Source organism: Dryobates pubescens, chromosome 29 (assembly GCF_014839835.1).
Source record: "Dryobates pubescens isolate bDryPub1 chromosome 29, bDryPub1.pri, whole genome shotgun sequence".
Taxonomy (NCBI): Eukaryota; Metazoa; Chordata; class Aves; order Piciformes; family Picidae; genus Dryobates; species Dryobates pubescens.
The window spans coordinates 525,193-552,656 of record NC_071640.1 but is presented as its reverse complement, the minus strand read 5'-3'; the positions used below and the strand labels follow the sequence as shown (position 1 = coordinate 552,656).

The 27,464-nt window shown below is 68.9% G+C and overlaps 2 protein-coding genes across 2 annotated transcripts; one reads left to right on the top strand and one right to left on the bottom strand.

Moving 5' to 3' along the window:
* Positions 1-542: 542 nt before the first annotated feature.
* PTPA (protein phosphatase 2 phosphatase activator) lies at positions 543-15,009 on the bottom strand. The gene is made up of 10 exons (XM_054174350.1): positions 14,909-15,009; positions 12,910-13,010; positions 11,420-11,506; positions 10,310-10,435; positions 9,659-9,776; positions 8,491-8,590; positions 7,528-7,652; positions 7,045-7,145; positions 3,259-3,366; positions 543-920 (listed from the first exon to the last, which is right to left on the bottom strand). The coding sequence occupies exons 1-10, from the start codon at positions 14,931-14,933 to the stop codon at positions 846-848; spliced, it is 966 nt and encodes a 321-aa protein (XP_054030325.1). The 5' UTR covers positions 14,934-15,009; the 3' UTR covers positions 543-845.
* A 2,075-nt stretch (positions 15,010-17,084) lies between these two features.
* Positions 17,085-27,283, top strand: CRAT (carnitine O-acetyltransferase). Its single transcript, XM_054174165.1, has 14 exons — positions 17,085-17,576; positions 18,727-18,960; positions 19,222-19,340; positions 21,087-21,140; positions 22,005-22,170; positions 22,628-22,802; positions 23,124-23,302; positions 23,870-23,970; positions 24,106-24,225; positions 24,622-24,744; positions 24,933-25,068; positions 26,004-26,066; positions 26,391-26,528; positions 27,068-27,283. The coding sequence occupies exons 1-14, from the start codon at positions 17,112-17,114 to the stop codon at positions 27,281-27,283; spliced, it is 2,289 nt and encodes a 762-aa protein (XP_054030140.1). The 5' UTR covers positions 17,085-17,111.
* The last annotated feature ends 181 nt before the right edge of the window (positions 27,284-27,464 follow it).

Sequence of the window (27,464 nt, the reverse complement as noted above, 5' to 3'; positions counted from 1 at the left end):
GCTGCCCCCAGGCTGCCTCTGCTCTGGGGCTCTCACCACAACCTGTGACCAAGCAGCAGGCACCGAGGCCAGCCCGGCCCTGGGCAGCAGAGGGCATGCAGAGGGCAGGCTGGGCCCAGGCAGGAAGGTGTCAGGAGGCTTTGTGCCTGCTCAGAGGGGGCCTGAGCAGGCACCACTCCAGCAGGGTCTTTGCAGAGCTGATCCCACAGAGCTGGCTCCCTCGGGGACCTCATCTGCAGCTCCAGAGCCAGCTCAGCCCCCCCCCAGCTTCACCAGAGGTGGCAAAGGAAGACCCAGGGAAGCTGGCAGGGCGATGGAGGGAGGAGGCTTCCCTCCCCCAGCACACAGGAGTGACCTCACCAGGGGCTTCCAGCATCCCAGAGCCAGGCCCTGCACCCCCTCAGCCACCCTGGGGCCAGCAGAGGCAGCTGCAGGCTCCCAGCTCAGCCCTGGCAGCGGTGCCCGAAGCAAACAGCCGCAGGGACTGGAGTGACACTCAGCAGGGCAACCCCAGTGCCCATGCCCAGACCCCCTGCCCCCTCCCCACCCCTGCCCTGGGGGGGAAGCAGAGGGCTCTGCTGCCAGGCTGCCCCTCTTCCAGCCCCCCCCCTCCCGGAGCCGTGCAGGGCAGAGCCCCCGGCCCCGGTGGGCTGCTGGCCAGGGGTCCCCGTGCCGGGGAGCTGCAGGAGGAGCCGCTCCGGGTCCGCCTCCGAGCGAGCGCTGGGGATCGGTGGCTGCCGATGAGGAGGTGAGGAGGGACCGGGCTGGAACGGGCACGGCGAGGAGGAGGGGGGAGGGGAGGAGGCAGATCTGCACCTCCCTGCCTCGGCTCCCGCCGGGCCCCCCTAGGACGTGCCGGGCTGGATGGGGAGCAGGCTGCCGAACTTGAAGTGCTGGATCACAGGAAACTTCTCCAGGCACTGCAGGAGGGCAGGGGAGAGGGGTGAGGACGGGGGGAGAGGGGTGAGGACGGGGGGAGAGGGGTGAGGACGGGGGGAGAGGGGTGAGGACGGGGGGAGAGGGGTGAGGACGGGGGGAGAGGGGTGAGGACGGGGCACGCTGCCCCTGGCACCGGCAGCTGAGCTGCATCCTGCCGGAGGCAGTGAGCCTGGGGCTGAGCTGCAGGCAGAGGGCTCCGTCCCGGGGCTCCCACCGCATTCCCACCCCATTCCCACCGGGCTTCAGGGCAGGGGCTCCACAGCCCAGCCCCTGCTGGGCAGCCAGAGCCCCCTGCCTGCTGGAGCCCAGCCCCGCAGCAGCAGCTCTGCAGCGGCCCCGGGGCAGAGGCTCTCCCTCGCCAGGGCACTGCCCACACTCCAGGCTCCAGACACCACCCCGCGGCCCCGGGGGCTGCCCGGATCTCGTTCCAGGCTCTCAAGGTCTTCGAGAGAGGAGCAGCAGTGACTCCACTGCCACAGCCTGATGTGATCCTCCCCCCACCCACCCCCGGCATTCCCACCCCCACCGCAGAGCACAGGGCACAGGCAGAGGCTTTGTGCTCAGCAGCCCAGGCCCAGGGCAGCGCTCTGGAGCCAGAGGAGTGGTGCCAGCACCACTGAGCTGCTCAGGAGCACAGCAGAGCTCAGCACATCTGGAGCTGTGCCCCTGGGCAGCCCCAGTCCTGCAGCAGCCTCCCTGCCAGGCACCAGGGCCAGGCCTGGCACCACCAGGGCACATCACCTGCACAGCTCCCCAGTGCTCCGAGCTGCTGCCAGCCCCTGCACAGCCAGGCAGAGAGGCCTGGGAGGGAGCTGTGCTGGCCACGGGGGCAGGGGGCAGGGGGCCAGCAGAGAGCACTGCAGATGCTGGCAGCAGGAAATGTCAGCCCAGAGAGCTGCAAGGAGCCCCAGGGCAGCCCAGCCCGGGCTGGGCTCCAGGGGAAGAGGCTTCAGCACCAGGGGGGAGGTCACCGGGGGGAGGTCACATCACTGCCAGGCTCTCCCAGCCATGGTGGTGGGGCAGGAGCTGGGGGTGACCACAGGGCACGGGGGGCACCAGGCAGGAGCAGCACAGAGCCTGGGGCATGCCAAGGGAGGTGCCAAACAGCAGAGGAGGGGAAGCCAATGGCACTCGGGGCTGGGGGGGTGGTCAGGGGGTGTCTGCTCCAAGCCTGCACTGAGCTTTGAGGTCTTTCCCAAGCAGGACTCCGAGGGGAAGCACCGGGGGGGCAGGGCTCCCACCTTTCACATGAAGAGCACCCCCAGGGTGGGGGCTTCCCTTCAGACGCCCCCAGCCCTCACAGCACAGCTCCCAGCTCCGGGTTCCCCAGCAGGCAGAGCCCCGGGCAGGGGCAGTCCCGGGGGGCGCAGGCAGCGCAGGGGAGGCGACCCCAGCCCTGCTGCTGGGAGCCCGGGGGGAGGAAAGCTGAGCTGGGGGCGGAAGGAGCCGGCGGGGCTGGGAGGGACAGCTCCCGATTAGAGAGGTATGCGGCCCGCAGCCCAGGCACAGGATGTGCAGGCAGGGCAAGGGCCGGGGGAGGGAGCCGGACCCCGCTCCGCTTAACCCCTGCGGCCCCGGCGGCAGCGCTGCCCGGGCACAGCCCCGGGGCACGGCCGGCTCCCGCAGTGCCCCTGGCACAGCCGGCACGGTGCCATCCTGCCCGGCAAGCGATGCCCCCTGCAGCCATCCTGCCCCCTCCCGAGGCTCGGGGGGGCAGTTCCTGTCCTGCTTCCTCAGGCTCGGTGCTGGCTTGAGCAGGAAGGAGATAAGGGAGAGCCAGAGCTGCCCAGCGCCCCGGGGCAGGGCTCAGAGGCAAGCTGCCGGGGCAGGGGGAGGGCTGCCGGGGCAGGGGGAGGGCTGCCAGGGCAGGGGGAGGGCTGCCAGGGCCAGGGGGAGGGCTGCCAGGGCCAGGGGGGGTGGTGGAAGTGTTCAGCTGGCTCTGGGAAGGTGAGAGGAGAGTCACACTGCCCCCAGCCTGGCAGCTGGGCTTGATCCTGGAGGTCATCTCCAGCCTCTGTGACCCTCTGGCAGCTGTGTGGGGACCAGAGCAGGTCACTGGCCGTGCCATGGTGTGTGCCATGGCTTGTGCCACGCTGGGCTCTCCCCACAGGGTGCAGACCTGCAGCTTGCCCTGGGGGCAGACAAGCAGTGGCCAAGGGCAGGGCTGCAGGCAGCAGCCAGGCAGGAGCCTCCCAGCCAGGATCTGCCAAGGGCTCCCAAGCCACCCTCTGCAGAGGGCAGCTGTGAGGCTGTGGGGGCCAGGGGCAGCAGAGCTGTGCCCAGGGCAGGGGGGAGGCCTGGCCCCTGCCCAGCGCTCACCTCGGCCTTGTACATGCGGATGAGGCCCTGGTTGACCTTGGACCAGGAGGGCACAGCGCTGATGTTCCACAGCTGGTTGGAGTGCTCGGCAAAGGGCCCTGTCTTCATCTGCAAGGGAGGAGAGGGGCTGGGGCAGCAGGCACAGCCAGCCCCCCGGGCCAGCCAGCCCCCCACTGCCAGCCAGCCCCCCGGGCCAGCCAGCCCCCCGTGCCAGCCAGCCCCCCACTGCCAGCCAGCCACCCATGCCAGCCAGCCCCCCACTGCCAGCCAGCCCCCCCCCCGGGCCAGCCAGCCCCCCACTGCCAGCCAGCCCCCCACTGCCAGCCAGCCCCCTACTGCCAGCCAGCCCCTTGGGCCAGCCAGCCCCCCACTGCCAGCCAGCCCCCCCCCCCCGGGCCAGCCAGCCCCAGCACTGACTCAGGCTCACATCCCTCCAGGCCAACAGCCCCCCCCAGCCCTGGGACCCAGGCACAGACACCTCCCTTCCCCCCCCCAGCCCCTTCCTCCCCACACCTCCCTTGAGTGGCTGCGGTGGCAGAGCCCCCCCCAAGCCCTTGTGCCCCCCAGCAGGGCCTGGCTCCAGGCTGCTCTGCTCTGCCCAGCAGGCTCTCCCACTGCAGCCCTGCTGTGCCTGCCAAGGAAATGACTCAGCCCCAGCAGCAGCACCGCTGCTGCTCCCCTGGGCACACAGGGCAGCACAGGCTGGCAGCAGCCCCGGGGGCCACTGCCCGCCCCACACCTGCCTGTGGCAGAGGAGGGCTCTGGAGGCAGGAGCAGCTCCAGCCCTGCCCTCCAAGGCAGCTCCCAGGCTGCCAGCTCGCAGCAGATGCTTCCCATGCTCTGTGTTTGGTTTTCTGTGGCTTTGAATCCTCGGGGTCCCTCCTCCCCGGGTGTGGAGGAGGGAGGGCAGGGGGGAGCTGCTGCTGGGGACAGTCACAGATCCCCTGGGTGGTTGTCTCTCCTTCCCCTCCCTGAACCAAAGCAGAGCCTCGGGGGAAGGGGCAGGACAAGGCAGCGACTCCGAGCGAGTTCCCATGACATCAGAAACCACAAGGCTGGAGCTCAGGCTCCAAAGGAGCCTGGGGAGAGAGGAATCTCTTGGACTGCTGCTCCGGCCCAGAGGCTGCAGCAGCTAACCCTTCCCTGCATGGGCAGGCCTGCAGCTGCCAGAGCCCCCTCTGCCCCCTGCCAGTGCCAGCAGGGCTGAGCCACCTGCCCTGGACCCGCTGCTGCCTTCCTGCGGGGTCTGTGTGGCACCAGCCTGCAGCAGGGGAAGAAAGAGAGCTGGGGGGGAGCCTCAGCCCCCTGCTGCCTGGGGCCGCGGCACTGGGGGCAGCGGGGCCGCGGCACTGGGGGCAGCGGGGCCGCAGCACTGGGGGCAGCGGGGCCGCGGCACTGGGGGCAGCGGGGCCGCAGCGGGGCCGCGGCACTGGGGGCAGCGGGGCCGCGGCACTGGGGGCATCATTTGGGCACCGCCGCCACCTTGCAGCAGCGCCCAGCACGGCTGGCACAGGCGCTGCCACCAGAGCCCCGCAGGGTGCCCAGCTGCGGGGGGGGGCAGAGCTCCAGGGCTGGGCTCGGGGCAGCACAGCGCGCGGGGGCGGGGGGGGAGGCGCGCGGGGGCCGTCGCGCGCGGCGAGTGGCGGCCGCCATCTTGGGCAGGCAGTGAGTCCGCGCACGGCGGCCGCGGGAGGCCTTTGTGAGGCTGCTCCGGCCCCGCGCGCCGCCCCCCCCCGGCCCCGCGCGCCGCCCCCCCCCCCCCCGGCCCCGCGCGCCGCACGTCGCCGCCAGAGCGCCGCAGACGCTGCCGGCCCGGGGAGCAGCCTCGGGGGCTGGGGAGCGGCTGCCCCCCCGCACCCCCCCCGCAGAGCCCTGCCAGCCGCTCCCGTGCCCCCCTCCTCCTCACGGCGCGGAGGGCAGGGTGGCGGCAGGGGCACAGCTCTGCTCCCAGCCGGCTCCGTGCTGCTCTCCCTGCGCCACAGCCGCACGTCCCAGACCAGAGGCACCCTGCGGCGCTGCCAGGCTCGGCTGTGCCCCGCGGCTCGGCTGTGCCCCGCGGGGTGCTGCTGCTCTCAGCCCGGCCCTCCCTCTGCAGGGGCCAGAGGTGCCAAGCCCCAGCACTGTGCCATCCACATCCCTGAAGCATCATCCAGGGGCTGGGGAAGAGCTCTGCTCCAGGGACCCCTCTCGGGGCTGCCTGGCTCGGAGCTTGCTGGGATGCTCCAGAGCCACCCCGGGAGCTGCTGGCGTTTGCTACGTGCTCAGCAGCCTGCAAGCAGAGCTGCTGCCAGCTGATGAGCTCGCAGGGACCAGGACTATCCTGCATTTATTAAAGTCTTTACTCCCTCCTATCTGTTTTGTTTTGTTGTCGATTTTGGAGAGAGCCTTTGGAGGCTCAGGGCTGCCTCAGCCTCCTCTCGTGGCACTGAGAACCTTCCCAGGCTCCCCAGCAGGGGAAAAGCCACCTTTGGAAAGCACAACAATCCGCATCTGCAAAGCAAAAGCTTCACAAGACGGCAGCGGTGCCCGCGGCGAGCGACAGGCAGGGCCCCCCCAGCAGCCCCGGGCCGCCCCCAGCCGCCAGGCGGCACCGAGGGACGCAGCAGCCAGGCTCAGCCCCGGGACTCTCCGCCGAGGTGGGGAGCAGGAGGGGAAGGCAGTTCCCAAGCCTGCCGCCAGGCGGCGCGGTGCCGGCAGCTGCAGCGGGCGGCACAGGCAGCAGCGCTGTGAGCGCCCTCCGTGCGCCGCAGCCTCCCCCACGCAGCCACGGATGCATCGATGCTCGCAGCAGGTTCGTGCCCTGCCTGCAGCTTCTTGGCTCCTGCTTTCCTGTCCTCACCCTGCTCTCTTCTGGCAGGGCCTCTCTGCTGCCCGTGGCAGTGAGGGTTAGACCCCATGGGGTGCCGAGCACCAAACCTGACACAGCTCCTGCTGGGGGCTGGGCCAAAGGCTCCGGTGAGACCTCCTCACAGGAAAGGCTAAGCTCAGACTCCATAGCCTCCTTCCTCACCGAATCACTGAGGAGAGGAGGGGGAAAGCAAACAGAGCAAAGGGGAAGAGCCACACTCTGCCCTGCAGAGTCCATCCCAGCAGCTCTCCCCTGCCAGGGACATCAGCTCCCTCTCCACAGCAGAGCCCTGGCTCTGCTCTCCTGCCCAGGTCCTGCAGCACAGGGGTAGCAGAAGCATGGCCACATCACCCCTGCAGCTCCCTCATCAGAGGCACTGCCCGTGGCTGGCAACAAGCTGCACACCACCAATCCCTCGCCCTAGGGCCCTGCAGTGCTGGAGCAGAGGCATGGCCCTGGCAGTGCTGCCAGCTGGGTGAACCTCAGCTCCACCTCTGCTCCACCCCATCTGCAGATCAGGCAGCATGCAGTGGGCACCTCTGCTGGTGGAACATGGAGGGGACCAAGCTGCACAGGGCTCTGGGAGCCTGCCCCAGGCGAGGGGAGGCTCAGGGCCTGCCAGGCAGCACCCAGGAGGTTATCTTGGCAAGCCCAGGGGTTCTGCAGCTCCTGCCTTGCCTTCCTGGTGCCCTTCCCCAGCCCAGCTCCCACTGACTGCTCCAAGGTTGTTTGCTCTTGGTGCAGCTCCCTTCAGCTGCATCCCACAGCTCCACAACCCTCTCACCACCTCCCCCCCTGCAAGGAGAGCTCAGACCTGCCACAGGGGCTCACCCACACAGCTCCAGGGACAAACAAATCAGGACAGCAGGAGGAGAAAGCCTCAGCCCAGCATCCAGTGTCAAGAGAAGTGCCCTGTGGGCCCAGCCTGCAGCCCTCACCTCAGTGATGAAGAGGATGCACTCCAGGAACATGAAGTCCTTGTGGTTTTCATTGACCACCTTCTCATCAACGAAGTGCCGAGGCTCCAGCTGGGGATGGTCTAGAAAGAGACAGCAGGGAGTGACCTGTGTGCCCCCTCCCCTCTGAGCTCTGCCCCTGCCCCTCTTCCAGAGGGGTGATCCCCCCCTCAGCAGCCAGCACAGAGCTGCTCCCTTCCCAGGGGGCTCCTCAGGGCATCACCCAGGCCAGGGCTCTCCTGCTACGAAGCTTGTGCCACGGCCCCAGGGGCAGGAGCGGTGTCCAGGGAAGCCTCCTGCCTCCCAGCCTCAGCACCCAGCTCTGCCTGGGAAGCTGAGGAAGAGGACAACCCCCAGGCAAACTCTGCTGCACCATCAGGCACAGACTGCTGCAGTCAGCTGCAGTGAGCTGCAAGCCCCAGGCAGGGCAGGGCAGGCTGGGACAGGAGCAGGGCTCGTTGGTACCTATCAGCTGGGAGCTGCCCCATATGAAGGGCAGGAACTGGAAGTCATCCAAGCCCCACACGCCCTGGCTGCCAGCAGGCTCCATCCTGTAGGTCTTCTGAAGCTTTCTCATCACTTCCAGGTACCTGAGGCCAAAGGGAGGAGGAGGAGGAGTGAGGAGAAGGCCTCCTCCTGCCTGCACTGAGAGGAGGGCAAGAACAACCTCTCTGGAGGAGGGCACAGCTTGCAAGCAGCCAGCACAGGGAGGGCATCTGCAGCAGCCTGCTGGCACCCAGAGGAGCCCACCCCAGCCTGGGCCTTGCCTGGGCTGCACCAAGGCTTTGCCCTCCTCCAGCTTCCAGAGGAGCTCAGGAAGCTTCCACCTCACAGCAGCTGCTGCCTCTGCTTCCCAGGTGGAAAATGGAGGCTGGAAGCTGCTGAAGGGAATCATTCCATGGCCCTGGGCAGTGTCACAGCTGGGGTACAGCTCTGGGCTCCAGAGCCACTCCACTGCCCCCATCCCTACCAGCCCCTCCTGTGCTGGAAGCAGCTCTGGAGCAGTGGGGAGGCTGCCAGCTGCACAGAGCTCCTGCTTGCAGTGCCTGCAGCTCACAGCACTTCACCCACAGCCCTTGGAGCTCAGCCACTCCTGCCCAGCCCCAGTGCTGCTCCAGGCAGGCACTGCAGCCCCTCCCAGCCACTCTGCTGTCACCTCCTCTGGGGGCAGCTAGAATGGGTCACTGGAGAGCCCACTGAGCTCTGTCTGCCTCCCACCTGGGTCTGAAGCTGTCTCCAGCTTCCCCACTCCGCCCTCTCCTCCCAGGCCCTTCAGCCCTCCTCCATCACTCCCAGCTCTGCAGCAGGCTCCCCCCAGGAGAGGGCTCCTGGGGCCGCTTCTCCCTGCCAGCAGCCGAGGAGGGGACAGTGGCAGGGGGCAGAGCCTGCAGGGGCTGAGGCCTGCAGCCCTCTCCCCCTCCCCAGTACCTGTTGAAGACCCTGAAGACGATGGCCAGCTGGTCCTCCAGGCGCAGCACCCCCAGCTTGCAGAGGCAGCACAGGAAGGCAGCGAAGGCAGCCTCGTGCCCTGGCCAGGGGACAGCAGAGCTGAGTGGTGCCAGGGGCAGCCCCGAGTGGTGCCAGGGGACAGCAGAGCTGAGGGGTGCCCGGGGACAGCAGAGCTGAGTGGTGCCAGGGGGGGGCAGCCCTGAGTGGTGCCCGGGGGGGGGCAGCCCTGAGTGGTGCCCGGGGGGGGGGGGGGGGGGCAGCCCTGAGGGGTGCCCGGGGGGGGGCAGCCCTGAGGGGTGCCCGGGGGGGGGCAGCCCTGAGGGGTGCCCGGGGGGGGGCAGCCCTGAGTGGTGCCCGGGGGGGGGCAGCCCTGCCCTGGGCACCACAGTGGTGCCTCAGAAACCGCAGCGCTGCCAGCCCCTCACCAGCCCTGAGCCTCCTGCCCCTCCCCAGCCAGCCCCCAGCCCTGCAGGAGGTGAAAAGGAAACTGCAGGCAGGCTGGGAGCAAGGCAGGGCCCTGCCCAGCAGCTGGGCACAGCAGGGCCAGGGGAGCCCCCCAGAGCCATCACCCAGGGGATGTCAGAGCGCCTCACACCTGCAGGCAGCCCCTCTCCTGCCCCCAGGGCGCTGCTGGGCTCAAGCTGCCCCAGCAGGAGCTCAGCCTGAGCCTCAGGGGCTGCAGCCAGCAGCAGAGCCAACATCTCCCCCTGCTGCCAGCCAGGGCACAGCCTGCAGCCCCCTGCCCTGCCCCCTGCCCATCTAAAGCACCCCCAGCCTGCGGGCAGGGCAGGCCAGGAGAGCATCCTGCAGGTGCTGGCAGGGCTCAGGCAACCCAGGACAGGAGGGAAAGCCTCCTGCCCTCAGCTCCCAAAGTCCTCTGCAGGCACTGAGGTCACTTCTGGGGAGCACCAGGACACCTCCCAGTGCCAGGAGCTTGGCTCCCACTGCAGCCCCAGTTTGAGGACCTGCCCCCTGGCTCACAGCTCCATGGGTGAGGTGGGGGTGGGGGTCACAGCCCAGTCCTGCTCCTGGCCCCAGCTCTCCCAAAGCCCACCCCGGCCCCAGGGGTGCCAGAATGGAAGGGCTTGTGCCAGGCTGGCACAGAGGCAGTGAGGGCTGCACAGGGAGCAGCAGGGGCCCTGGGTACCTGTGCCATAGTCGATGCGAGTCGAGTTCCCCACAGCCTCCTTCAGGTACACAGCCACCTCTGGGGCAGCAGCTGCCAGCTGCCTGGGCAGCACTGTGGCCACCAACTTCTCTGCCTCCTGAAAGACACAGCCCCCCAGGTGAGTGTGGGTCTGGCACAGCCCCCAGAGCAAGCCACCCCTGCGGCGTGGGAGCTGCCGTGGGGCAGCCTGCAGTGCCAGAGCCTGCGTGGCAGAGCAGCAGGACCCTGCTGCAGGCACCTCCAGGGGGGCAGCAGCTGAGGGGAGCTGGGCCTGGCTCTCCATCCCATGGGCAGCAGCTTCAGCACCCAGCTGCAGCCCCCAGCCACGCTCCAGCACCCCCAGGACAGAGCCACAGCAAGGTCACTGCTGCTGGCAGCGGGCCTGGGAGCAGCTGAGCTCTGTGCCACCACCAGCTGGCAGCCACAGGGGGCAGCTGCCAAGCAAGGCTGTGCTGGGGCTGGGAGAGCTGCGGGGGCTCAGGCAGGCCCTGCAGCCCAGAGCGCTGGCAGAGCCCAGGTGGGGAGGGGGCAGCGGCAGCTCCAGAGGGGGACCCTGCAGAGCTGCTGTGAGCTGGGGGCTGCCAGGAGCCCCCCGCGCTGGCCTGGGGCACAGCGCCCCCTGCAGCTCACCTGCTCCAGCCTGGCATACCAGCTCCTGAAGGCCTTGTTGCCGAAGCGCGAGGGCTGGTCCACGGGGGGGGTCTCATCGATCCACCTGTCCAGGGTGTTGAGCAGGGCCAGCAGCTTCTCAATGGCCTGCAGGGACAAGGTCACAGCAGGCCCAGCTCTGCCCCAGGCTGCAGCCCCCTCCCTGCAGGGCAGGCCCAGCGCCCTGGCCGCAGAGGGGCAGAAGGGTCCCCGGCTGCCCGCAGCTGAGCTCAGCTGCAGGCCAGAGCCAGCTTCTGGAGCCGTGCTGGAGGGGAGGACCCTGCCCAGGAGGGGCTGGGGGAGGCACTGCCCTGCCCCAGGGAGGAGAGGGGCGGCAGGTGGCACAGGGCCACAGCCCAGCTCAGGGCTGGCCACTGCCCCTCCCTGCCTTGCCCAGGCAGCAGGGCACAGCTGTGCCCCAGCACCAAGAGGCAACCCCGGGGGCAGCACCTGGAGCAGCTCCAAGCAGCTGCAGGAGGCTCTGCCCAGGGCCTGCCAGGGGCTCTGGGCTCCTCCAAGCAGCCTGGCAGCCGGGCAGGCCCCGGGCAAGGCAGGCTCCAGGGGCCCCAGGGAGGACATCTGCCCTTGCCCCAGCTCCAGAAGGTGCCCACAGCCCCCTTGGCAAGGCAGCCCCAGCCAGTGCCCTGGCTCCAGCTCCACAGAGTCTCCCCAGGGCCTTGCCCCTGGCCCTGCAGAGCCAGGGGATGAGATCCCTGGGGGCCTCCACGGCTTGCCCAGCTCAGCCACAGCAAGGGCTGAGGCCTGTGCTGCAGTGAGGATGCCCAGGGACAGGGCAAAGTGTCCCAGGTGCCACAGAGGGAGAGCAGCAGTGGCACAGGGCTCAGCCTCTTGCCTGCAGCCAGGAGGCCACACCACAGCCTCACAGCAGCACTGCTGGGAGCCAGGCTGAAGCAGGGCTCAGGCAGGTCCCTCCCACACCTCTCTGAGCAGCAGCTGCTGCTGGCCCTGTGCAGCCTGCCTGGCTCCCCCCAGCACACAGGCAGAGCCCAGCTGCATGCACTGCCCCTGGCTGCCAGCTCAGCCTGGGAGCACTGCAAGGCAGCAGCCAGGAGATCCAGGCTGCTCTCCTACCTCTGAGACCTTGTGCTCACAGGAGAGCTTCTTGCCCCTCACCCCTTCGTTCAGCGTCAGGATGAAGCCCATGTAGTCTGCATAGGCCTGCAACACAGCACAGCAAGGCTGAGCCTGCCTGGGCCCTGCCCAGCACAGCCCTGCTCTCCTCAGCCAGCCAGGGAGCAGGGCCAGATGGCACTGAGAGCCCTGCAGCACCGTGAGGGCCCTGCCTGTGCCACCCCTGAACCTTCCCCTGCCCTCCCTGCCCCTCAGCTGTGCCCAGCCAGCCCTGCTCTGGCATCTCCCCTTTCCTCCTCCTGCTCTCCCATGCTCCTGCCTGCTGCAGCAGTGGCAGGCAGCCCAGGCCCCTCAGCACCCTGCAGCACCATCCCTGCTGCAGCTCCTCAGCTCTGAGCCTCTGAAGATCCCAGGCTGGCACACTGCCACCTGCCTGGCACGCTGCCACCTGCCTGGCACGCTGCCACCTGCCTGGCCAGGAGCAAGCCCTTCAGCACAGGAGCCTCAGCTGCACCCAGAGCTCTGCCTGGGGCCTGGCTGCAGCTTCTCTTCAGGCCTGGTGGATCAGACACCAAGTGGGAACTTGCCCCTGAGAGGTGGCACAGGCCTGGGCTGCCCCCCAGCCCCCCAGGCAGGGAGGGGAGGACCTGCCTGTCCCACCAGCTCCACACATGCTGCTAACAGCAGCTCTCCAGGACCTGGAGCCTTGGCTCCAGAGCTCTCTCCAGCACAGCCAGGTGGGAAGGGCCCAGGGCCCAGCCCAGCCTGAAGCTGTCAGAGGGCCAGGAGCAGGAGCTGAGCTCCACAGCCCTGGGTGGCCCCAGGCCTCGTGCCCTGTGCAGGCCAGGCAGCAGGCAACAGTCCCCAGCACACCCCTGAGCTCCCTGGCAGGGAGCAGCCATCCTCTGTCACCATCCCTGGCCACCCTCAGCCCCCAGCCCCTCCCTGCCTCATTCCTTTGCTGCCAGACTCCCTCCTCCCTGCCAGGTCACTTCCCTCCAGACACAAATGAATTCACTTTCCCTGCCTGCCCTGCCTGCCCCAGCCTGCCCCTGCAGCAGCCAAGCAGCCTGTCCTGCCTGCCCCTGCCTGCCCCTGCAGTAGCCAAGCAGCCTGTCCTGCCTGTCCCTGCCTGCCCCAGCCTGCCCCTGCCTGCCCTGCCTGTCCCAGCCTGCCCTGCCTGTCCCAGCCTGCCCCTGCCTGCCCCAGCCTGCCCCTGCCTGCCCCTGCCTGCCCCTGCAGCAGCCTGCCCTGCCTGCCCTGCCTGTCCCAGCCTGCCCCTGCAGCAGCCTGCCCTGCCTGTCCCAGCCTGCCCTGCCTGTCCCTGCCTGCCCCTGCCTGCCCTGCCTGTCCCAGCCTGCCCCTGCCTGTCCCAGCCTGCCCCTGCCTGCCCAGCCTGCCCCAGCCTGCCCCTGCCTGCCCCTGCCTGCCCTGCCTGCCCTGCCTGTCCCAGCCTGCCCCTGCCTGCCCCTGCCTGCCCTGGGCCGTACCTGGGAGCGCTTCCACTTGGCCATGTCAGAAACCACATTGATCTCCTTCTTGGGGATCATGAAGCTCTGCTGGGGGGGAGGAGCCTCCTCCTCAGAGGTGCCTGGGAGATGCAAGAAAGAGGTAGAACAGAGGTAGAGGGGAAGAAGAAATCCTCTGTCCCCCCTCCTGAGAGCTGCACACTCACTCCTGAGGAGGCAGAGGGGAAAGCAGCCCACCCCAGGCTGTGCCCAGCAAGCCTCCCCCTGCTCCCTGCAGAGCGCTGCTCAGGACACCAGAGGCAGGCAGGAGGTGGCCTCAGCCTTTGCTCTCACCACCGAGGCTGCACTCCCCGGGCAGGCAGCAGGGCTGGCCCCAGCAGATCACCACCACAGCAGCCAGCTGGTCTGGTTCCTTACCTCTGGAGGCCAGGAGCCTCAGGTGGGGCTGGCGCTCGGAGCCCTGGGCCCCTGGCGGGGACAGCTCCTGCCGAGGCAGAGCTGCAGCCGTGCAGCAGATGGCAGCCCGGAGCCGCAGCTGCAGAGCCCCGGGAGGGCCCCGGGGGGCAGAGCCCCGGGCTGGGTACTGCACACAAAGGCACCGCAGGGACCCCAGGCCCCAGCCCTGCCCCCGGCCCCGCAGAGCTCTGCCCCCGGGAGCTGGCTGGGCTGCAGCACTGGGGAGCGGCAGCAGCCTGCGGCGCTGGAGGGGCCCTGAGCTGTGGCAGCGAGCAGAGCAAGGGGCAGGGAGCAGCCCCTGCCGGGGAACCTGGGGCTGGGTCTGTCAGACTCCCCCAGCGAACCGGGAGGCTTCTGCTCGGCCTTTGGCACAGCTCAGCGAGCTCAGGCGCTGCCCCCCGGCCCCCCCAGCCCTGCTACCAGCAGCAGTGACACAGCAAACCCAGCCCAGAGCCCCAGCAGCCTCCCTGCCGCAGGCAGAGCAGGGATAAAGGAGCCCAGGGACCAGGCAGAGTGCCCCAGCCCGGTCCCCTCCCCTCGGGAAGCGACCTCCCTGCCCTCCCCGCTCAGGTCGGGTGCAGCCTCCTCCCCTGCCCCGGGGCTGTTAGCAGCCTTGGGCTCATTCCTATGCCTGAGCCACAGCAAAACCTCCAGCGCAAGGACGAGAGGGACAGCACAGGAGGAGCTGGCAGAGGACACGGAGCCCCTCCCCGGGAGCTGCCCCCAGCCCTCTCTGGAGCCACAGAGCAGCTCTTGAGAGAGCACAAAGCAACCCCCGGGGGAGCCCTGCAGGGCATCGCTGCGAGGAGGCAAACCCAGAGCGCAGCTGCCGGCGGTGATGCAGCAGAGCAGGGGGCAGTGCCCCCCGGCAGTGCCCCCCGGCAGGGGCTCCAGGCAGTGCCCCCCGGCCCCGTCCCATCGCAGAACTCCTTTCTCCTCCCTGCTTTGTTCCCCTTTCACTTTCCGCATGTCCTCCCGGGGGGCTCGGGGATGCCCTGGGGAGCTGCGGGGGCTGCACCGGAGGGGCTGGGACCGGGGTGGGCGCTTCCAGTCCCGGTCCTCAGGGGTGGGGAGGGGGAACCACACTCCGCGAGAGGGGCAAAAGACGGAAGAGCTCCCGGCTGGGCAAGGGGAAACTGAGTCACGGCCCAGGGCTGCAGCGCCAGGGAGCCCCAGCGCTCCGGGAGCACCGACCGGGCCCTGGCCGCCTCGGGCACCGGGCCCTGACCGTGCCGGGAGGCTGCGGCCGGGGCACGGAGGGGGCCGAGGGGCCGCCGGGGCTCCCAGCGCGGCCAAGGGTCGGGGGGCTGCGGGGGGCTGCGGGACCCTTCCCACCGCCCGCAAAGCCTTCCCGCACCTCGCCCCGCGGCGGCCCCGGGCGCTCGTCGCCGTTGCTCACCGCAGCCCGGGGCTCCGACCCCGCGCCCCGGGACCCCGGTGCAGCACGAGGCCCTCAACCCCTGCACCCCGCCCCGAGGACGCCCCTCCAGGGCCCCGAGCGCAGCCCCCAGCCCGGGAGGCGCCGGAGCGGCCCTCGGCGCAGCCCTGCGCGGCCGCCGCTCACCTGCCCGCCGCTCGCTCTCTGCCATCTTCCCGGAGCCCGGCCGCCGCCACCCCTCACCTCTCACCCCCGGACACGCCGAAGCCGCCGGCCGCCATCTTTGAGCAGGGCGCGCCGCCCGGCCCCCTCGCTCCCGGAGCTGTCAGCAGGCGGCGTGGACCCTGCCGGCCACCGTCGTGGCCAGCGCCGCCATGCTTGTGCGGGGCGCCGCCGCCGGGGCTGGCGCAGGGATGCGCGGCGCCGTGAGGAGCGGCCGAGCGCGGAGCGGCGAGGAGGCTGCTCAGCAGCTCCGGGGGCAGCCGCGTCCCCGCTCGGATAGCAGACGCCGCGCTGCCTGCCCTCACAGCGGCATCTTGCCCTCTTCCAAGATGGCGGCGCGGGCGTCGCCCGACTCCAAAACAGTGGCGAGCGGCCCCGCCCCCTGGCGGCCGAGCGCGGCGGCGGCGCCCGGTGTCGCCGGTGTCCTTGCGGCGGGTGGTGCCCGGGACAGACGTTGAACCATGCTGGCCCTCGTAGGCAGGAGGGCTGTGGTAAGTGCCAGCCGCGGGGGCACCGGGGGGGGGGGGGTGGTGTCTCCAGCCGGGCCAGGGCGGGGCGGAGGGGCGCGAGATGGCGGCGGGGCCGGTGACGGCGGCAGAGTGGTCCCGGGGGGTTCGTCGAGCCGAGCCGGCCCGCTCCGGGCCACGACAAGGAGCGGGCAGCAGCCGCGGGCAGCAGCCGGCAGTGCCCGCGGGCGAGCGGAAAGGGCAGGGCCGGGGGCGGCTCCGCAGCGCTGCTGCCCTGGGGCCGCCCCTGCCCGAGCGTCGCAGCGCTGCTGCCGGGGTCCGGCCGCGCGGGTCCCGGGGGGGCGCCGGGGCACGCCCGGGTCCGATCCCTGGGCCTCGGGTCCCGGCTGCGAGCGGCGCCGGGCAGGGAGCTGCTGCGGGGTCCTGAGCCGCCTCGGCCTCTCCGTGTGCCCGGGGGCAGCGCTGCGCCGTGGGGCTGCGCCGGAGCTGCCGGCGGTGGGGGACTCGGGGCTGGGGGGCCGGCCGGGGGCTCACAGAGCCTGTCCAGCCCCCCCGAGCTGGCAGCCGCTGGCGGCGGAGGCTGCCCGCGGGGGGAAGGGGCAGAGCCGGCAGCAGCTGCGGGACGGACTCGCTGCCGGCCGCTTGCCGAGGGGCCGGGCAGGGCTCTGGGCTTGAGAGGCCTCCAGCTTCTAATTTGAACATCAGGAAGCCAAACCTCTGACATCTGACACCGAATGTGGGAATCGGACACCGCGCTGAAGTTCCTGCCGCCCCCCGGCTGCAGCCTCGCAGGCTCTGCAGAAGGTCCTTGCTGCCCTGGAGGGTGGCTGGGCGGCGGTGCCAGCCCGAGAGCTGGCAGTGCCACACGCTCCACGCTGTGCCGCTGCTCCTCTCCCCTGCTGCTTGCGGGCAAGGGTGGGCTGCCGGCGGCTCACTGCCCGGCTGGGGTCGCGGCTGCTGCTCCCCCCCAGCGCTGCCGTTTGACCCCAGCCCCAGCAGAGGCCGTAGCCAGGGGGCAGAAGTCCACTGCCTTCTACCACGTGGAGTCCTCAGTTCGCTGGGGTTGGGCTCTTCACCTTTACCCCAGGGACGATCTGGTGCCAGTCAGGGTCCTTTGCCCCGCAGGAGCCTCGGGCAGCCCTGGAGCTGCCCCTCGGGGCTGCACAGCTCCCTGCTTGTCCTGCTCTGCAGATACATTTTCAGTGGTTTTCTCAGGGGCTGGCAACTCAGAGCTCCCCAAAGTCTCAGCCTGCCACAGGTGGGGGTGAGGGCAGCCCAGGTCCAGCCCTGAGCCGGGACTGCATCTGCCCCCAGCTCCTGCTCCCAGCTCCTGCAGCAGAGCTCTCCTCTGCCCCCCGAGCCAAGGCACCGAATTCCCTTCACCCCCACACGGCCTCCCCGCAGCCTGCCCCAGCTGGTGCCAGCCCACACTCCCAGGACCTCACTCGGGCTCTCCCCTGCTCAGGCTTCTCTCCTTTCACGGCCCCGAGGCTGAGGGAGCAGCGGCCCCGGCGCTGTCCCGCGGCCGTGTGCTGAGCTCGGAGCTCCTGCCCGGGCGCTGCAGCGCCGCTCAGCGAGCCCCAGCCGGGCAGTGCCCGAGGGAGGGCCGCCCGGGCAGGCACCTCGGTGGCAGCTGATGCAAGCTGGTGGCCCAATCCCCCCAGCTGGGGCTGGCCTTGAGCCCTCAGAGCAGGGCAGTCATGTGGCAGGGTGCTAACGAGGTGCCGCCCTGCCCGGGCAGCATTGCCAGGTGGAAGAGGAAGCCGAGGGACAGCTTTGCCGGCTCCTCTGTCCTGCCAGCCATGCATAGGAAGCAGAAGCAAGCAGAGCAGGTACAGTATGGCCATGATTCATCTCTTCCCAGCCCCTCTCTGCCTCCCTGCCTCCTCCTCTCTTGTTCCTGCTGCTGCTGCAGAGCTGGGGCTGGTGGCTCCTGGAAGGAGCAGAGGGCACCGTCCGTGGGGGCTCAGCACTGCCTGGAGGCTTTGGCACCTTGCAGATGTAGCTCAGTCCTCTCTCTGCTGCTGGAGGGGCTGGGGGCACGGTGGTGTTTCACTGGCCTGGCAGTCAGAGGGAAGGTCCTGGCTGAGCTCAGCAGGCGCAGGGTGCAGAGCCTGGAGCCGTGCAGGGGTTCAGTGGCTCCAGCAGAGGGAACTGAAAACCTTTAGAGAGCAATTTAAATGTCCTCAGGCTGGGGGGTGTCCAACCCCTCTCCTGTGGGTGCTGTGACTGTGGGGAGCACCAGCAGGGCACTGCCTGCCCAGCAGCTGGGTTTGCTCTGCTTCGTTTCTCTGCCCAGGGGAGCAGGATGGTGCCCTCGGGGGCTGCCCCCGGACCCCATCGGATGCCAGGAGCCTCTTGGCACGGCTCACAGTTCCTCAGCAGCTCTCCCTGTTCCAGCTCCAAAGGCTCCTGTAACCTGGAGAGAGGTTCAGCTGGAGCTGGGAGCTGCAGCAGCATGGAGCAGCATTGCCCCAGGGCTGCAGCCCGGCCAGCCCTGCCCAGGCAGACAAATCCTGCCCCAGGCCTAGCTGAGCCCACCAAGGCCAGAGGGGCTTTGCCTTGGCACCAGGGTCCTGCCCCCCTCCCCAGCCTTGCCCTGCTGGCAGCAGCAGTGCAGCAGGTCCTGGTGGTGCAGGAGCTGCGGAGCTCTGCCCGGGCTGTGCCGTGGGCAGGGCACAGTTTGGCTCTGTCAGGGCAATGGAGACTCAGCTGGAGGGTGCCCAGAGAGGGGCAGATGGCTCCTCAGCCTGGCAGCATTTCCCCTGAGGAGCTGAGTCGGTGTCTTGGGAGGTGAAGCTTCCCTTTGCACCTTTCCTGGATGGCCTACAGCCATCCCCAGAGGCAGGCAGCAGGCTGAGCCTCGCCCTGGTGCTTGTCTTGCTCTGCTGCCAGGCTGAGCCCCCCCAGAGGGGCTGGAGCCTCCCAGCCCCAGGCTGTGTGCTGCTGAGGATCACAGCATTGTCTGGGCTGGAGCAGCCTGGATGGGCATCCAGTCCAGGCAGCAGCCAACACCTCCATGGGCACCAAGTGCCAGGGCCACACAGTTCTGGCACCCCCCCAGGGACGGTGACTCCACCACCTCCCAGGGCAGCCTCTGCCAATCCCTGACCACTCCTGCAGCAAAGAAACTTTTCCTCCTCTCCAGCCTGAGCCTCCCCTGGCACAATCTCAGGACATTTGCTCTCCTTCTCCCACCTGAGAGCGGGGAGAAGGGGGCAGCCCCCTCCTCAGGCAGCCCCCGGCAGGGAGCCGCAGGGCAGGGAGGGTCCCCGGGGGGAAGCTGCCTCTCGACCTCCGCTCTGTGCTTCGCAGGGGCTGCGGAAGGCCTGGGGCAGGCTGCAGCTGCACCAGGCGGCGCTGCCCAGGCTGCCGGTGCCCCCCCTGCAGCAGACGCTGGAGCGCTACCTGCAGGCGCTGGAGCCCATCGTGAGCGCCGAGGAGCTGAGCCACACGCGGCGGCTGGTGGCGGAGTTCCGGCGCCCGGGCGGCGTCGGGGAGCGGCTGCAGCGGGGCCTGGAGCGCAGAGCCGCCAGGACAGAGAACTGGGTACGGCCGAGAGCCCTGCCCGGGGCGCTGCCCGCCGGGGGGCAGCCCTGCGGCGGCCCCCGGCGCCCCCGCGGGCGGCGCCAGCCGCTGCTGCCCCCCGGGCTCCTCGCCGGGAGCCGAGCAGGGAGCCGCTGACCCTGCCCCGGGGCGCTGGAGGAGAGCCCTGGGCACAGCAGAGCCCAGGCGGCTGCTTGCCCAGCGTGGCACCGGCTGGGGGCTGGGGGCAAGCAGCAGCCCGCAGGGAGCCTCTCTCTGTCGCAGCTCTCAGACTGGTGGCTGCAGACAGCCTACCTGGAGTACCGGCTGCCCGTGGTGGTGCACTCCAGCCCAGGCCTGGTTCTACCCAAGCAGGATTTTCTGGATCGCCAAGGCCAGCTCAGGTAAAGTCTCTCTCTGCCTCCTGAGGCCTCAGCTGGGCAGGGAGGGGGGTTGGGAAAGGCCCTGTGGCCCTGGCTGTGCCCTGCAGGCGAGGAGAGGCTGCCAGGTGTAAGGAAACTGCTGCTTGCAGCTCACTGAATGTTTCATCAAGGGGAGATGCAGAGCCAGTGGCTCAGCCCCCGCGCTGCACGGAGGCCAGAGCCCTGGCGGGAGGCACTGTGAGGTGTCTGACCCCCGGGCAGCCAAGGGGCACTCAGAGGGTTGTGTGCAGTTAAAGCAGGGATGAAGAGCAGCCCAGGCGTGAGAGGGCTCCAGGAGTGCCCCTGGAGCTGGCTGACAGTGAAGCAGGGACTGGGCCCTGCTCTTCCACCTCACTTGGGAGCTATGGCTGAGCAGAGCCTCTCCACTGCCAGCTCTTCTTTGCTTGGCCTCTCCTCCTGTGCTCTCCCTTTAGTTCCTAAGCACCACCACGAGGGCTCTATCCACCTGCAGCACTTCAGCACTGACCTTGGTGCAGCCACCTTGGCTCAGCTCCCGGTGCTCTGGCAGGACAGCAGCTGAGGGAGCAGGGGACAAAGCCTCCCTTCTGCTGCCTCCCATCTGAGCAGGGGTGCAGAGCAGCAGCCCCGCAGGGACAGGGCCACTGGGCACTTCTCTGGCAGCTCTCTCTTGTTACTCACTCTGAGGTCAGCCAAGCAGAAGGTGAGGTCTGGGCACTGCCAGTGTCTCAGGCAGTGGCACTGAGCAGCTCCCAGAGCTAAAGACGTTTGTGCAGCTCGTGGCTGCAGACAGAGCCTGGCAGCCTGGCTGAGCTTAAAGCTTCAGGCAGCAGAGTGCTGCACCGCTGGCCTGGCTGCCCCCCGGCTGCCCCCTCCCCAGCCCAGCTCCCTGGGCAGGAGCACAGCTGCCCTGCTGAGCTCCCCGGCAGTGTGGCTGGCCCAGCCCTGCAGTTCTCAGGGAGAACACTTCGCAGCCTGCTGCCCTGGGCAGGTCCTGGAGCTGTGCCCTTTGATCTTCCCCGGGGGGGGTTGGGCAGAGCCAGTCTCGGAGGCACTGCCTGAGGCACCAAATCTTGCAGCACTTCAAAGCCTTTGCAGCTCAGCTGACAGCAACCTTTTGCCACAGTGACCTCCTGCCTCCTCCTCCCACCCGTGGGTGGCCAGCCTGTTGCTGCCAGCCCAGCCCTTTGCTGTGGCTCATCACAGGCTGCCCCAGCTGGCAGCTGGCCCTGGCAGTGTTTGTGCTGGCCCCTGGAAACCCAGCACCTCGGTGTCAGCTGCAGCTTGTCTGCATTGATCCTCTGAAGAGTTGCATTAGCAGCAGGGCCCTGGCTGGGAGGGCACTAAGCAGTGCTGAGTCCTGGATGCAGGGAGACAGCACCTGGGGAAGGACAGAAATCCTCTTTGCTTGGTGCTGCTTGGGTGCAGAGGCTGAGAGCTGAGGGGTGGCAAAGTCCCAGCAGGTCAGCAAGGGCTGCTGCTGCCAGAGGCTCCCTGGTGCAGCGGGGCTGAGCTCTGCTTGCTTGGAAGCTGCCCAGAGCTCCTTGTCTGTACAGTGAGAGACACCAACCAGGGAGTGCTGGGGGCAGGGCTGTGCAGCAGCCCCACCAGCCAGAGAGGGGCACGGTGGGGCCCTGCCAGGAAGGCCAAACTTGCTAAGGAGCAGAGAGGAGCCTGCAGCCCTCCTCTGCTGGGCCCTCAGCCCCAGAGGAGGCAGCTCCTCAGGCTCCACCTCTCCTGTTCCTGCAGGTTTGCTGCCAAGCTGATCGAGGGCGTCCTGGATTTCAAGTCCATGATTGACAAGTGAGTGGTGGCTGCTCCCTGCTGCCCTGCAGGGGCTGGGCTGGCCAGCAACCCCCCAGAGAGCAAGGCAGGAGCAGGCAGCTGTGTGCCTGGAGAGAGGCAGCTCAGCCCAGGGCCCTGCTCAGGTCACCCCTGCAGGAAAGCAGAAGGACTTTTGTCTGCTCACCTTGTCCCTCCCCCTGGCACCTGCAGGGCCTGGGGGGGCTCAGCCTGACTGGCAGCCCTGTGGAGCTGCACCCTCTGTGCCCACAGAGCAGGCTCCAGCTCAGGAGCTGGTTCCTCTCCATTTGCATTGGTGGTGCTCCTCACCTCCCAGCCGGAGGGGGTGAGCTCTGCAGACCTTTGTTGTGTTCCTCCCTCCTCCTCCTGATCACCAGCACCCCCCTGCTCAGCAGGCCTTGATGGTCACCACACGCTGCCCACACCACAGCCTGGCAAGGCCCAGGGCCAGCCAGGGGGAGAGGAGCTGGAGCAGGACTGCTGAAGGGGTTGCTGGGTCCCAGGAGCTCAGGGGGCAGCAGAGCAGGCTCCAAACGCTGGCCCCAGACCTGCCCTGCTCCACAGGAGACATCTCCCAGTGCGCTGCGCCCTGGTTCCCCTCCGCAGCCAGCATGGGGGCAGCTGCAGCAGCAGCTCCGTGGCGTCCCAGAGCAGGGATCCCTTCTCCCGTCCCACATGAGAGGCCAAGGAGATGTTTTTATAGCCGCTCCGGGGAGAGAGGGCGGGGCCGGGGCGGGGCCGGGGCGGGGCTGGCTCCTCGTCCCTGAGCCTTGGGCTCGGCTCGGGGCAGCAGCTGCCCGGCAGAGCCTGTGCCGGGGGGGGGCTGCAGCGCTGAGCTCGCTGCGCCCTGCCTGGTGCCCGCAGCGAGCGCCTCCCCGTGGAGCACATGGGGCCGGATCCCCTCTGCATGAATCAGTACTACCAGATCCTCTCCTCCTGCCGCGTCCCCGGGCCCAAGCGCGACTCCATCGTCAACCACGCCAGGGGCAAGCAGCGCTCCAGGCACGTCACCGTGGTGCACAACTTCCAGGTAGGGCAGCAGCTGCCAGCTGTGCTGCAGGGCAAAGGAGCAGCAGAGAGTCTCTGCCCACAGCTTTGCCTTGCCAGGGTCCCTGCCCGCTGCCTTTGTCCCCTCGGGCCTTGGCTGGGGCTGCCTGGGCCGCAGCCTGCAGGGCAGAGGAACTCTCCCTGGCTCCTGTCCCTGCAGCTCCTGCCTCTGGGAGCCCAGAGGTGGTGTCTGGAGTGGCAGTGGGATGACAAGCCCTGCCAGCACAGCTCAGCAGCTCCTCATCACCATGCTCTGAGCTGCCTGCACCTGCACTGTTTGTGCCCTTGGGGCTCAGTTCTGAGCAGCCCTCGGAGCTCTCCTCCAGGCTGAGCTCCTGGCTCAGGTCTTAGCTTCTCAAAGCAGCTGCTCCCCGATCCTGGGGCTGGACACCACAGACCTTCTCTCATGTCCTGTCTCTCCCTGCTCTTCTCCCCTTCAGTTCTTTGAGCTGGATGTCTACAACAGCGATGGGAGCCCCCTCACTGCTGAGCAGCTCTTTGTCCAGCTGGAGAAGATCTGGAACAACTCTCTCCAGACCAACAAAGAACCCATTGGGATCCTCACCACCGACCACCGCAACAGCTGGGCCAAAGCCTACAGCAACCTCCTGAAAGGTAGAGAGCCCAGGGCCGCCCAGCACCGCCCTCAGCTCAGCTCAGCTCAGCTCAGCTCAGCTCAGCTCAGCTCTTTCCCTTGGGAGCCGATTCTGGACAGCTCTGGAGCAGTGCAGCTCCTGGGGGCGCTTGGGGCTGTTGCAGGGTGCTGCTGCGCTGGGCTCGGAAGGCTCTCAGCTGGAGCTTGGGTCGGAGCCGGAGCCCTTGGGCCGGTTGCCGTGCCAGGGGGTGGGCTGCAGGGGGTGGGCTGCAGGGGGAGGTGGCTGCAGCTGCTGGCAGTCAGCTCTCTGAGCTGCCCTCCTTGCTTTGGCTGCCTGGCAGACAAGACCAACAAGGACTCGGTGCGCGCCATCGAGAGGAGCATCTGCACGGTGTGCCTGGACGCGCCGGTGCCGCGCGCCGCCCAGGGCCTCTACCACAGCCAGGTGGCTGCACAGATGCTGCACGGGGGGGGCAGCCACCTCAACAGTGGCAACAGATGGTTTGACAAGACCCTGCAGGTGAGTGCTCCCAGGGGGCTGAGGGGGTGGGCCTGGGGCAGGAGCTTGGTCCCGAGCCCCAGACACCTCCTGCGGGGAAGTTTTCCTCCTGCCGAGGCTGGAGGGAGGGAGGAGTGCAGGAGCCGTGGCTGTGGGGTCCCCTGGGTCCCCCTGGCAGCCACCCTGAGAGGGAACTGGAGCTGCTCTTGCTGCCTGTGCCCAGGCTGCCCTGGCAGCAGCTCCTGGTGCTCCTGCCTCAGGTGAGCACAGCCCCAGCCGGGGGGGCTGCTCTCGGGTCCCCTCCAGGCATCGCTTCTGCCTGCCCCATGGCTTTTAGTTTCTGCACCCCCAAGCTGCCATCCCACAGCCTCCCTCTGGCCTCTTCTCCACTCAGCCTTGTCAGGAACCTCCAGCAGCAGCTGCTGGGGAAGCTTCTCCCTGCTGAGAGGCTTCTGCTGAAGCCTTTGTGTCGCCTCCCCTGCGTCCAGGCCCTGGGCACTGCGACACAGAGCAGCGCCTGGGGCTCGCTGCGCAGCTCCTGCTGCGGGCCCTGGGGTCTCCAGCACTGTGCTCTGCTGCCTCTCTCAGTTCATCATTGCTGAGGATGGTTCCTGTGGGCTGGTTTATGAGCATGCCCCCTCCGAGGGGCCGCCCATCGTCGCCCTGCTGGACCACGTCATGGAGTTCACGTGAGTGCGGCCGGGCACCGCCGCGGGCCGGGGCTCTGCTGCCGCCGGTGCTGCCACAGCCTGCTGGGGGAGGCCTCCTGTGCCTCTCGCCCGGCCCGGCTGAGCCTCCTCTCGGGGCTCCACCTCTCCATGCAGGAAGAAGCCTGAGCCGGAGAAGCCAGCCCTGAGCCCCCTGCCGATGCCCAGGAAGCTGAGGTTCAACATCAGCCCAGAAGTCAAGAAGGACATCGAGCAGGCCAAGCAGAACCTCAACATGTGAGAGTGCAGCAGGGGCTGAGCCTGCGACTCCCCTTCCCCTTGCGACACCTCAGAGGGCTCAGAGGCTTCCCCTCTGCAGCCAGCAGCACCAAACCTTCCTGGGAGGACATCGCAGCCCTGCCTGGAGCAGAGGTGCTGCGAGGGGCAGCGCCTGATCCCCCTCCTCTAGTGAGGAGGGGCAAGGCCTGGCTGGGTCCTGCTGGGCATGGGGGCACAGACACCCACCCCAGCCCTCCTCATCTGGTGAAGGCTTCCAGCAGGGGCCAAGGCACAGCTCCTCTCTGGTGCTGGGAGGCCAGGAGCAGCCACCCAGGTCCCTCTGAGCCTCCTGAGAGCAAAGCCAAAGCTTCTCCTGGCAGCAGCAAGCAGCAGCTCCCATGTCCTCCCTTGCAGACTGGTTGAGGACCTGGATATCAACATCCTGCTCTTCCACCACTTCGGGAAGGCCTTCCCCAAGTCAGAGAAGATCAGTCCTGACGCTTTTGTGCAGGTGGCCTTGCAGCTGGCCTACTACAGGTGAGGGCACCCAGAGGCTCGGCCCCGGGAGCCTCTGCCCCTGCCTGGCACCCAGCAGGAGTCGCCTGGGGAGGCTGCTCCTAGGCAGGGGGCAGCCGGGGCTGGGGCTCCGGCACAGAGCCTTCTCCTCTCCCCGGGAGGAGGCCCCGGGGCGGGCCCAGGCCAGGCCCCTGACCCTCTCCCCGCAGGATGTACGGCCGCTGCTGCGCCACCTACGAGAGCGCCTCCCTGCGGCGGTTCCGCCTGGGCCGCACCGACACCATCCGCTCGGCCTCGGCCGCCGCGCTGCGCTTCCTGCAGGCCATGGAGCGGGCGGGCACGCCGGTGAGGAGCTGCCAGGGCCCTGCCAAGGCTGCTGCCCAGACCCAGGCATGGCTGCTGCCCAGACCCAGGCACAGCTGCTGCCCTGCCCAGAGCCCTGCCATGGCTGCTGCCCAGCCCAGGGCCCTGCCATGGCTGCTGCCCAGACCCAGGCACAGCTGCTGCCCTGCCCAGAGCCCTGCCATGGCTGCTGCCCAGACCCAGGCACGGCTGCTGCCCAGCCCAGAGCCCTGCCATGGCTGCTGCCCAGACCCAGGCACAGCTGCTGCCCAGCCCAGAGCCCTGCCATGGCTGCTGCCCAGACCCAGGCATGGCTGCTGCCCTGCCCAGAGCCCTGCCATGGCTGCTGCCCTGCCCAGAGCCCTGCCATGGCTGCTGCCCAGCCCAGACCCAGGCATGGCTGCTGCCCTGCCCAGAGCCCTGCCATGGCTGCTGCCCAGCCCAGCCCCAGGCACAGCTGCTGCCCAGCCCAGCAGCCAGGGCAGGGCCCATGGGGTAGGGCCCTGCAGGCATCAGGGTAGGAAGAGCTCTCTCAGAGCATCGAGTCCAGCCTCTCCCCAACCCCTCCAGCACCACGTCCCCACATCCACTCCTCGCTGAAGCCCTCCCTGGGGCACAGTCACCCCCTTGGGCCCTGGCTGCCTCTCCTTGCCCCTGCACTGAGCCTGTGGAGCAGCACCTGGGCATCTCCACCCCCACCACAAAGACCTCCCTGCTAGAAGTCTCTTGAGCTCCTCAAAGCTCTGCTCCTGCTGGAGGGGGAGCTCCATTCAGAGAGGAGTAACACAGCCAAAATGATTCAGAAAAGCAAATCCAACCCCGAAGCCAAACCTGGCCCAGGGACCCCAGCCCAGCAGGGGCAGCAGCAGAGGGTCCCCACCCCCAGCAGGAGCTTTTCCCTTCTGCAGAAGGGCTCAGGCAGCTCTCTGTGTTCCCAGGAGCAGGAGAAGGTAGAGCTGCTGAGGAGAGCTGCCCAGGCCCACAAGGAGTACACCACCATGGTGAGTGTCCTCTGCTGCCAGTGCTGGGCACGGGGGAGACCCTGAGAGCTGCCTCTGCTGCCAGCCAGCTGCTGGTGGTGCTCAGACCCTGCTCCAGGCCAGGGTCTGACTCCCTTCTCCCTGGCTGGGGTTTGTGGCCCTTGGGAGAGTCAAACCTGCAGAGAGCTGCAGCAGGACCCTGGGGGGGGGGGAGGTGCAGCTGCTGCTGCAGGGCCCCCTCCCCACACCAGGGCTGAGCCTTCTGCCTCGCAGCGCTCAGGGCTGTCCCCCAGAGCCTTGGGTGCTGTGGCCTCTGCCTTCAGCTGGGCCCCTCCCTGCCTGCAGGCCATCCAGGGCAACGCCATAGACCGGCACCTGCTGGGGCTGAAGCTGCAGGCCATCGAGGACCTGGTCAGCATCCCTGAGCTCTTCATGGACACTGCCTATGCTGTGGCCATGCACTTCAACCTCTCCACCAGCCAGGTAGGCACAGCCCTGCTCCCTGCCCCCCTGCCTGCCCTCTCCCCCCTTCTGCTGCATTCCTTCTCTTAGCTGGGGACAGAGAGAGCTGCAGGGCTGAGCTGAGCTCAAGCCAGAGCCCAAGCCCAGCTCCCCAGAGGGCTCTGCTGGCTAAGAACAAGAGAGAGCAGCTGGAGGGAGCTGCCAGGACAGCTCTGTCCATCTGCTCTGCTGGGACTGTCCCTGAGCCAGCTCTGCTGGAGGCATCCCAAGCTTCCCCTCTGCAGCCAGGGGCAAGCAGGTTGCTGTCACTGGTGGAGCCCAGCCTGTATGTGCTGGAACTGGGGGGGGGCAGGGAGGCCCTGGGGGGGCAGGGAGGCTCTGGGGGGGCAGGGAGGCTCTGGGGGGGCTGGGAGGCTCTGGGGGGGCAGGGAGGCCCTGGGGGGGCAGGGAGGCCCTTTCCTGGAGCACCCTGCGGGGGGCAGCTGCTGCTGGCAGCGCTGCTGGCACCGAGGCTCCGTCCCTGGGCCCGGGTGGAAGCCTTCAAGCAGCCTGCCCCACAGGTGCCAGCCAAGACCGACTGCGTGATGTGCTTCGGGCCCGTGGTGCCCGACGGCTACGGCGTCTGCTACAACCCCCTGGAGGACCACATCAACTTCGCCATCTCTGCCTTCAACAGCTGCGCCGACACCAACGCCGCGCGCATGGCGCACTACCTGCAGCAGGCCCTGCTGGACATGAGGGCCCTGCTGCAGGCCGCCCGCAGGGCCAGGCTCTGAGGCGCGGCGCCGCCGCGGCCCCCCGGGGCGGACGGCCTGGCCCCGGGCCGGCTGCGGCCGCTCTCGGCGCGGTGACCCCGGTGACCCCCAGGGCCTGTGGGGAGAGGCCACTGCCAGGCCGGAGCTGCCCTGCTCCCAGCGAAGCCCAGGGCAGCTCCCTGCCCTCAGAGAGGGCTGCAGG